General features: G+C 39.0%; 2 protein-coding genes across 2 annotated transcripts; one reads left to right on the top strand and one right to left on the bottom strand.

The window, feature by feature from the left end:
- Window positions 1–17: 17 nt before the first annotated feature.
- On the bottom strand, window positions 18–5,405 carry letmd1 (LETM1 domain containing 1). The gene is made up of 9 exons (XM_084367975.1): window positions 5,277–5,405; window positions 4,751–4,905; window positions 4,083–4,198; window positions 3,593–3,675; window positions 3,269–3,455; window positions 2,960–3,061; window positions 2,711–2,863; window positions 2,518–2,614; window positions 18–2,071 (listed from the first exon to the last, which is right to left on the bottom strand). Exons 1-9 carry the CDS (start codon window positions 5,390–5,392, stop codon window positions 1,995–1,997), a joined length of 1,086 nt encoding a protein of 361 aa, XP_084224101.1. The 5' UTR covers window positions 5,393–5,405; the 3' UTR covers window positions 18–1,994.
- Window positions 5,406–6,653: 1,248 nt separating this feature from the next.
- On the top strand, window positions 6,654–9,784 carry gtsf1 (gametocyte specific factor 1). The gene is made up of 7 exons (XM_084365624.1): window positions 6,654–6,763; window positions 7,361–7,466; window positions 7,563–7,666; window positions 8,839–8,965; window positions 9,054–9,140; window positions 9,291–9,348; window positions 9,444–9,784. The coding sequence occupies exons 2-7, from the start codon at window positions 7,382–7,384 to the stop codon at window positions 9,517–9,519; spliced, it is 537 nt and encodes a 178-aa protein (XP_084221750.1). The 5' UTR covers window positions 6,654–6,763; window positions 7,361–7,381; the 3' UTR covers window positions 9,520–9,784.
- Window positions 9,785–11,085: the final 1,301 nt, after the last annotated feature.

The following is an 11,085-nucleotide window of genomic DNA, read 5'->3' as shown; positions in this document are numbered from 1 at the left end:
AAACAGGAAGACAAATACACCATAAAGGTATTTATTTGAGACACATTTCCTTTACAGTGCATATAATATTGGCAGAGCATCACAACAGTCAAAACTTGATCAAATAATATCACACATTTTAAAATAAATCATAAACAGCACAACTTTTGCAAATCATATTTCAGGTGTCTTGTGCCAGTCCTTGCGAAAGGCACAGGAAGCAAACGACATTTCCTATTTTACACTTTACAACACCAAACAACAGCACGAGGGATGTGCAGTTCCTCTCACCGCTGACCTGAAGTTTGCGAAAAGCTTGAATGAAATGCTGTGCTGAAGTGTGGTCTGAACAGGATACGTTCATGTAATTTTAAGCCTCCAAAGCAAGAAAACATGAAGTAAACAATAAAGTAAAGTGCCATCACAACTCTTTTCAGACAGCTTGTAAAAATGCGGAACCACAAAGGTTTTTCAGGGATATTAAAGAGTAAGTTCATCCAAAAATTAAAGTTCGGTCATTATCTACTCACCCTCATCCTGATGGAAAGTCTAAAAAAAAGACAAAACATTTCTGGAGCTTCACAGCAAAACAGCATTGCAACATTCTCCTTAACAACTGAAGTAGATGGAGACTTGTTTTAAAACATACAAGAAAACTGAAAAAAAAAACGAACATAACATGGCTCCATGCAGCTGCTCCATCCTAATCCAACTCTCCAGAAGCCTGCAGATCCAAAATTGATTTTAAAAGACGTCATTTACACCCTCAAAACGCAGTCAAGCTTGTGCACCCACTTAAGATGGGGTGCGTGCTAATGCTCCTGCTATCTCAGGACTTCCACAGACTTCAATTAAACTGGAAAAGCTGTTGGAGCCATTTTAAAACAAGTCCTCATCTACTTCAGTTGTTTAGGTTGCTGCAATGCTGTTTTATTGTGAAGCTTCAGAAATGTTTTGTGGATTGAGAAACTGAGAAACACTCGACTTTCCGTCAGCATGAGGCTGAGCAGATATTGACTGAATGTTCATCTTTGGTTGAAGTTATCCTTTAATCGACACTATAAAGTTCAGCTTCTCATCACACAAACAAGCTTGAGTGTCTTTGCAAGTAATAACTGGGCTTTTTTTTTTTTCAATCTCCATTTAGGATCCAACAAAATGCCTTTGTATAATCTAAGGATCTTTGCTGTCGACATGTTTGACCAAACCACATCCTTCCTCAAGGTTGTTATTCCCCTTTTACAGGTTATCTACATTTTTGCCATGACCAGCATTATTCAATGTAAAGAAGTAAGATCAGAGCACAGAGTGAGGTAAATATATGAGAACGGTCTCATCAGTATGTTTATGAATGGAATGTGTCCAAAAACTATTTTACTATTACCACAAAGTATTGCTTATTTTCTTTACTTTGTTTCACTGCTTGTCTTTGGAGCCACGTAATGATCTGTTAGCTTAGAAGTAAACAATTGAGAAGTCTGCGCTTTACAGAAGTAACAAGCTTGAGATAAAGCAACAGGTGATCATATTACTTTACCATCTCCAATTAATATAGTTCAGTGCATTACGATACATTTAAGTCCCTCGTGAGGGTCTCAAGTACATGAGAACTTGTCTAAGCAAGATTTTTGAGAGAAAACACACCAGTCTCACTAATTTGTAAAGCGAAATCTGACACCACTCCCCTGATAAAGACACATCAGATGTTGACAACCCAGATGTTTCCTAAAGAAATCCTGTTAACTGTGTATGTTGTTGATGTTCATAGCTGAATTGGCAAATAAGACAGCTCTAAGGCGTCGAGCATTAATCAGATTCTTTCCTGCAAACCTGCTTTGAAGTTTTGGGCTAAGATGATGGTATTTTGTTTTCTTCATCCTCAAAATCTTGCCAAGAACGGTTTTAAAATGTTTTTTTCTTGGCAAAAAGGAGACGTTGACAGCTCTCAGGAAGTTGTGGTGCCCAGCGCACGAAAGAGAACATAATCACCAGAGCAGATTGCTTCAGACATCCTGTCAGTGTGGGCTGGGACCCTTCGGGTAGTTGGCAGAGAGAAATACAATGTTGTGCAAAAGCAGTGACACCTCTGAGTCTGCAAAAAAAATTACAAAAAGAGGCATAAAAATAGCATTTCATTTTAGACAAGACAGACATGCCGATAGGAAGGGTTAAAGGGATAGTTCAACATTTTGTCAGAGAGCTAGATGAGAAGATTGATACCACTACTATATCTGTGCATTAAACGAAAATTCTACTGATTTTACACATTAAAAAGTCTGTTTACATGTGTTGGAGGGAACTACTGCGTGAAAACAGTTGCATAAAGCATGTTGTTGCTTCAGAGGGCATGAAGTCTGATAAATTGTTATTGTTTATGCTAAGCTAAGCTAATCAGTGTACCATACAGACATGGGAGTGGCACATATTTTCTTATCTAAGCCGGGGATGAAAGCAAACAAGCCTATTTCCCGGAAATTTTAACCATTCCTTTAAATAGTCACAAAATTAAAAGAATACTGCACATTCAAATTAAAATACCTTTCAATGAGGATGTCACCTGAAGCCACTGGGTTAACCACTCACGACACTCTTTAGCATCAAGATTAGCAGAATTGAGCCCCCTTACATAACAAGCCTGAAAAGAAAATATTCTGTATTTATGACACAACTAACGCACACAGTGTTCGTTGTATAAACAGTGTTTGGTCAGTGACAGTACAGAGTGACTGACCTGTCTGAGCTCAGCGTCACTCAGCTGATGAGCTCCCAGCCTGCTGAGGGCCCGGTCCAGCTGGAGCAGCTCCAGGGCATGACTGTTCAGCCGCCGGCCAATCAGGAAACCCGGAAGGCGAGGCGTCAGGAAGAGCAGGGGGCTGATGTGTCTCTGATTGACCGTGAAGACAGACAGAGGAGATATTCAACAAGCCTTGTGCATTTTATGTCGACACAATGAGTGTTTCTGTGTACAGACTTTACTGACCATCTGATCCACACCCATCCATTTTACACCCAGAGGGCGTCCGGAGAACAGGCCCCGAACAGCAAGGATGTCAGACACTTGCGGGTTTTCTCCACTCTGCACCTGGTGATGCACAGAAAGTCAGTTTATCCCACTTTCATGGAAAAAATGATACACTGGTTAATAAAATAAAGTGGTGGAAGGACTACAAGAACCAATTACTACATAAGACTCAATGAGGAGCATAATTAAGAAGTATAGTTTAAGCACAAAACCATGCGCTCATAGTACAATATTCCTATCAGTAAAAATGTCTGATCAGTCACTTACTTTAGCACACAGGCCCTTAAGGCGACTCTGCAGCTGACCGTCTTTGACGTGACGGCTCTTATTCTCTAGCCCTTTGAGCACTGGCTGGTGGTGCTTGACCCTGAAGGAATGGTACAATCCCTGAAACTCGGCCTGCTGCCTGGGAGTCCAGAAATGACGGATGAGGAGCTGGCGGGGGAAAAAGTACCTGGCAGTGAACAGAGGGGGAGGCAGCAGATAGGAGAGAGATGGGAGAGGAAAATGGATATCAACAGGGACAGGAAGGAAGATCCAATACAATGTAGGTAATGATGTAGTATTCTGAGGGTATAGTAAGGAACTCACATCAAGACAAAAACCAGGTAGTTGGCAAAGGGAGGGATGGATATCAAGAGCAGTGGCATGGCCTTGATCAAGTCTCTGCGAAACTGCAAAAGAAAAGTAAAGTTATGATGAGATAATAAAGAAATTATACCATGGTATTTAATAAAATGGATGCTTCTTACAGGACATTTCTGCATTTTCCCACCTCCCTAATGTCAACCCACATGTGCCCGCTTTCCCTTTTGCTTTACTAGACAGGATTAATATGTGTAAAGTAATTTGATAAGGGTCTTTTAAGGGTTTCACCAGCTTCTACTGTGAAAAAACTCCCTTCTGAACTGTAATAAAAGCTGCACACTTCTCAAAAACAAATACACAAACAAAACATTTTTTTTTTTTTACTCAGTCTCTGGTTCTGAGACAACATTTTGGATATAACTTATGGTGTGTCAGATGCCCTGTTCTCTCTGTGTGTATACGTGTGGAGGCAGATTCAGTAAGGACACCCAACCTGTCTGAGTTTCTCCATGTCTCTGTAGGGCAAATCCTGGAACTGCAGACCTTCTGAGCCCATCTTTACTTTTATCCTCCTCACTTCGTTGGCATCTCGGAACAATAGTTTGAATCCTGGAATGATTCAGTGATTAAAAAAAAGATGTTTATGATGATAAAGATGTGGATGGAAACGGGCTGCATCTATCTATTATAATAAGGAGGTTTTGACATGTGAACAGGAGGAGCTGGGAATCGATCAAGTGGCCCCGTCCTCTACAATCCCATATAAACAACTTTGGCAGTTTTTGTACAGCGTGTGGTACCACAGTATGATAAAACTGCTTAATTTTCAAAATAGTGTGCAGTAACTAAGAAAATAAAATTTTCTCTACAAGTGCAGCATGCACTTTGTCTTTGGATAAAACATGGAGATTATTTTAAATTACATTTTTTTTTAATTATTGTAAATTATTTTATCTATGAAACTTGGACTCCAAAGATATATATTGCTGCTTCTTCTGATGTTTCTACAATGTAAATATACAACCAGACAACCAGTGTGTCGTTTTTATAGATATAAAAACTCCCTAACACAACTTCAAGCATGAACAGAAAATATCTACAGAATATAACGTTAGAAATACAGTACAGAAGCCCTGAGAGGGGAGTAAACAGTGGTCTTACCTTCCACAAACGTGTGGTAAAGCTGAAAAAAGCGAGGAAATCGCCTTTGCAGGAAACCTTCATATTTGGTATTTGCCTTCTGGAGCTTGGAGGCGACATTTCGACCAACACCTCGTCTAACTTTAGACGTCGAGTAGTGTCTACACAGGGGCAACCTGTACAGCAGAAAATGTAGACATAAACAAACATAAATGAGCATCAATCAGGAAGTTAAATTGAATGAAACCCCGGAAATCATCTCAACACCTTCATGCCTTGGTGTTTGTGTATATTAAGAGACAAAAATAACTTGGTAGTTGTATTGTGGACGTGTAATGACAGCGCCCAGTGTCATTATTTTTAATATAAAGTAGACAGCTCCCTCTGCATGACGGCAGGTCTGTTGAAATGTTTCTTATCAAACATAACAAACGGTTGAGTCCACCCAGACACACAGCTAGCTTAGCACAGAGGCTCAAAAGAGATGAGAGTAAACAAAAAGACAAATTGTGAATGAATGTAAGTTAAGGAGTTTTGGTGGACGAACCTTGACTGGCAGGACACATAGGAAGAATAAAGGCCATTAGTTATCCTGTTTGTCCTGAGACCACACAGTCGGATCAAAGACAACTGGCTACACAGGCTCGGACAGGACAGCGCCATGTTTGACACCGGGAGTTCCGCGTAGTTACCGTAATGACCAATGACCGACGTAAAGGGTGTTCAGTTACCGTAATGTCTGCTGTACAGTACACAGATTTTAAATATTTGAATGATGTAATTAATGTTTCCTTTCTATAGCTATTAAATGGCAATAAAATGCCATGAGGTAGACAAAAATGACTTACTTTAAAATTAATATTGTTCATTATTTATTATTGTTATCATCTGTTATTGCTTTAACCTTTATTTAACCCTCATTCAACTGATAAAATAAATATTTTTTGAAGATTATTGGGTTTTTTTTATTCAGACCACATTTAGTCAGAAAAAAAGTTCCATGTCAAAAACTGTCATAAAAAATACTATATATTATTATTGTTTTCAGCTTTCACTGGGTTACATTTTTCGTCCAACATCAGCCCTGATAATAAAATAAATATTCATTCATTTTCAGGATTTTAACCCTTTAAATACCAATTTGTTTACATGATGCCACTGTATTTTTAAACGAAAAAACAACAAAACAAAAAAATGTATTTTCTGTATACTTATAGTATTTTTATGGCAGTTTTTTCACATGGAACATTTTTTATACTAAATGTGTTTTTTTTATCAGTTGCATGAGTGTTAAGTTATATTATGATGCAAAGCGCCCTTGAGGACACAAGGGAAAATAACTTGTATTTGGCCTAAATTACCTTATCAAGTGTAAAAAAAAATTTTTTAAATGCAAAAGGGCCACAGAATGAAAGCCTGATAAAATGGGATGCATGGTTTTATACTGTAATGGCAGCGGGTTGAAAAAAAGTTTTAATGGGTTTTAATGTTGCATAATATGTACAACAGTTTTAGCGGTTTGTTTCTAATATGATATGAGCTGATGTTGACATTTAAAAGAAAAATACAAACACCATTGCCAAAATGTATGCAATGTGCACAGTTGCATGAGACTTAACTACTCACTCAATCACTCAAATACTAAGTATTTCTGTTTTATCATACTGCATTTCAGACGGAAATATTGTAGTCCTATTTTTGCAATCTCTGCAACATTAACGAGCAGACATTTCAAAGCACATGATCATCTTATAATATAAAGTTTATCACTACAGATTAAACTACTCAAAACTATTTGAGGTAACAATAATTAGCTAAAGTAACTAAATACAGTAAGTAACGTTTGGGCTAGTTTGAATGTGTTTTTAATCATTTCAACAGATGTTAAATTAATCACACACAAAGAGCGTGAAGAATTTAGCCCGAGCCGGAAGTCACGTGATTTCTCGCGATGATATCTAAAAACCCGAGGGGCGGGCAGAGTTACGAAGTATTTTCGCTGGTCAGGAGCTGGACGCAGGGCTACTTTTAACGGTAATGCTACATTTTTTATAAAAACTTGTCAACACGTTTAGAAACGTTAAGATTTTACCATTTTAAATATGTAGGTTTGGCTTTGCTCCAGCAGGTAGGTGTACTAGTTTTATTAGCTAGCTCACGACTTGCTTTTTTTTTGCTAGCAAACATGGCCGCGGGCCAAATGTATTCCGCATGAACGGTGAGCTAGCTAACAAACTTGTCGAATGTTTTTAGAAAAATGAGCATTTTTACACGTCAATATCTTCAAAATGTACCTGCAAATTAAACCAAATATTTGTTAAATATAAACAAATACATTTGTTTAATACCATCCAGGTGAAACGCATTCCGTGCTCCTCAAAGAGGCAGGTTGGAAACTGCAAACACTGGAGGTGGCGGACTGTGTTTTGAATAAAAAAACAATAAAAACAAACCCACAGCATCAAGCAATCACACTTTCAGGCCATAACTAGGCACACCTGCGGGGTAACCTGCACAGTTGGACAGAGTCCTGAAGGTTGAATCTGATTGGTTGTTGTCGTGGTTCTCCAGTTTTTAAAAAGCTGCACGTGCTCCTAGTACACTGATGGTATTTAACTTTTTCTCATCCAGGCGGACGTGACCTAACCCAAAATGACGACCGTCATCCGATTTGGATCAAGCACTGGTCCAAACAGGACTGCGTCCTCTGAGAGAGCCCAGCTACCAGAGGAATCTGGTAATGCTAAATATATTCATCCACATTAAGTTGTCATCTGGTTTAGTAAGGGCTATTGGGTGAAGAGAATTAATTGTTTTTTTCTGATTTTTAAAGATAAAGGGAACTGTGACCCGGACAAACTTCTCCCTTGTCCCTTTGATAAGAACCACCAGATCCGAGCCTGCCGCTTCCCTTACCATCTGATTAAGTGCAAGAAGGTGAGTTGAGTGCTTCTTTATTTCACCGAAAACCAGCAGGTAAGGACAAAGATTGTAGATCTATAATGCAAAACAGTTCAACAGCACAAACTGCAGCCCCTAAAATAACCACCTCTAAAACAGTTTAAACAAAAACTGAAGGGTAAATTTATTGCTGGACTGTTCTATTGGCAACTGAATGTATGTCTGGCATATTTTCTTTTGTCATTGCTGTTTATCATATCGATAAAGTCCATTCTTGTCATTAAACATAAGTTGACAAAACTGTATAATCGCGGGGCTTAAATGGCTGTGCTGAAGCTTTCAATTGTATCACAGCTGATCTTCATCAGAAGATGGACTTTGCCTGGTTGTCAAGGAATTTTCAAATTTAAGAATTTTGAACAAAAACTTGATTAATTCATTCTCTTTCTTCAACATGAAGTTGACAAGTTGATTGTGATGTGTAATGTATCACAACTATCGGAAGTAAATTTGCATGGTCGCTTCTGTTCTGCATTTTAATAGAGATCACCCTATATAACTCTGTTTATTTTGACTTCGGTACTTATTTGCTGAAATTTGGAACCCATAAGACAAAATTTAAAGTGTCATAGTCATTCACCTGCGTTTGCAAGACTCTACCATAACATGTGAGGCGATTAGCCTTCTTGTTACAAAACAGTGTTCTCAGTGTTCTGCTGAGAAACCTTGGGTCTGAGACACACCACCCACCCGCTCACACATGGTTGTAGAACAGGTACGCCCTTCCATGGCAATGGCACTCCAGAAACAGGCTCCACTTTTCATTCCACAAAACTGAGGATTTCGACGCTCACATCAAATTAAAGTACTGATATTGTCCTTTGGTAGAAAAACAAGCTCTATGGTGATAATGATGTAAGGGTTTATCACGGAAGAAAAATTACTTAAAAATTAATTTCTTCTTATAGATCAGTACAAAAGTCGAAACAAACAAAGCCATATATAGACTGATTTCTAAAAAAATTCAAATCAGGAGGATTCGCATCAAATTCACTTTTCTTGTTTGACATTTTTACGTTGTGGCTGATTTGTGTGTGTGTGTATATCATTACACTTGTGCCATGTGCATGTTTGTCCATAATTCGATTCACAGAGTAACATACAGAGTGCAGAGGTTTGATTATTACTTCTCCCTCACCAATTTGTAGAATCATCCCAAACTTGCCAGTGAACTGAAAACCTGCCCTTTCAATGCTCGCCACCTGGTCCCCAAGCATGAGCTGACTCACCATACCGAAACCTGTGAGGACAGAATATCTGTGGACGCTGAGCAGGGTAAGATCATCCCCTGATTGTCTTTCTTATACTGCAGCGTCAACATATGCTGACAGTGTTTCTAAATTGACTTATGCTCTGTTTACAGCTTCAAGGGCACAGTGTGGACACACTAAATGGCAGGTCCCGGTCAGTACATGGGTGAACCCGAACATGACTGAAGATTGGGACGAAGGTATTATTAACCTAGTTTGACATATTCAATGCACAGTCTCTGAAGCTTTATACTCAACAATATTTCTCCTCGTGTGTACTCTGAGCCAGACTTCAACAGATGGATTTGTAATGAAGTGTCTGTAAAGTTAAAGGTGTTTTTGTCTTGCAGAGGCTGACGATTCTGCTGTTCCTTTTGTGTGGGGCGTGGACACGGTATTGAAAGAAGTGTAAGTGGTCTGTTCCAGCAATCTTTGAACTTGTTCACACGTTTTCTTTGTTTAACTATTGTGTCTTGATTGTCTTTTGTCATGTTTCTCTGCAGACAGGACAGGAGGCCCACCAACAACCTTGGTCCATCTTTTAGAATGCCAAATACCCTCCCATGGTCCGAGCTATGAGACTCAATTTGGGTTTACTGTATATTCATAGGTCTCTGTTGGGAGGCTTATTGTATGTATGTATGCATGCATGCATGCATGGATAGTTCCTTTTTAAAGTTGTTCTTAAGTTCTTGCCCAACCAAAGATTTACATTTTTGCAAAAGTTGAAAAAGAAATGACCCCTTGTTGGATCTAGTATTGTCTTGCATCACCCCTGTTACAGAAATGAATGGGGTTGTAAACAACTGCATGTTTTTTTATTAAAGGTGTTCAATGCAAATAATTTGAGTGTTTTATTCTGAAAATATAATTTAATAGCATGATGCAATGGGTACTGCTTTAAATAACTAGCAGTTTGACAATAATGATTTGGGATGGAGGTGATGCGTTTACCTGTGTCTGTTTGTTGGTTGGTTTTGCCAGCAGGATTACACTAAAACTACCAAACAGATTGTCACGAAACCTGGATGGAGGATGGGTCTCAACCCAGAATACACTATGGGGGGGAAAAAAGGTGTATTTTCGCAGCTGGCTTCTATGTTTGAGAACAGTTCGATGTGGATCCAGTGATCTTAAATTATGGTTGAGCAGTTATGGGTGGTTTAAATATTCAGAGTGATACAGGGCTAATTAGTTTGATACTGGATTAGGCTTGATACAGTACATGCATTGCAGGACTGGGCATGTTATTAGCAATATCAATTCATTAGGTGGTAAACCCTTTATCACTCATATCTTTAGAAGCAGCATGTCATTGTACGGCCACTAGGTGGCAGTACTCGTCAATGTTCTTTTCCAACTTTCCAGTCCTTTTGAAACTTGACTCCTTGATTTGATTATCTCCTTTTGATTCAAGTGGCTCCTCTTAGTATCAGATATTCTGCATACAGACACGTTTCATGCATAAAGTGTCACATGAGGCAGCTGACATTAGTTTTTATGAGAAAATGCTTCAGATGAAGGCTATAGGAGGGAGCTCGCGTTGATGAGTGTCAGGATAATCCCAGTGTGTGGGCGTCTAGCCAGCACACTCTGTCATATCTAAGTGGCATTATTGATTTCATGTGATGACTGTCTATTTTAGTTGTGGCTATTATTGGAAGTGTTCGGAGGGGCTCTGTGCTGCCCTGTCACCATGTGTAAAGATGAGATATGACTCCTCCGGACAGGGTACGTGCAGTATCTGTGGTTTCTATATGACCCCTCAGGCCTGTCGAGGAACCACTGCCTCCTCTTAGATGTGCTTTATGTTACTGTACATACGTACTGTTTACAGGGGGAAATGCTTTCGAACTTGTCATCGAATTTCATGTCATAGAACTCATGCAGTCACCCAGTTGGTGATGTTAATTGGTGCTCAGCAGGACTCAAACTTTCATGTCATTGGTGGTCGTACCTGTGGGCGAAGCTGCCAGCAGGAACTGATGCTGCCAGTTGAATATGACTTGACTTGTGACAAGACTTTTTAAAAAATCTGAATAAGCTGGAAACATAAAAAGCTCTTCAGGTGTTTTATTAGTCTTAAGTACGTTTGGTGTTGAACTCTGATTTTTCCTTATGAGAATCTATTTTTTTTACTAAGTG

The sequence above is a fragment of the Pagrus pagrus genome (genome assembly GCF_965226575.1).
Source record: "Pagrus pagrus genome assembly, chromosome: 11".
NCBI lineage: Eukaryota > Metazoa > Chordata > Actinopteri > Spariformes > Sparidae > Pagrus > Pagrus pagrus.
The sequence above is the reverse complement of the archived record's forward strand: the minus strand, read 5'-3'. Positions and strand labels throughout refer to the sequence as shown.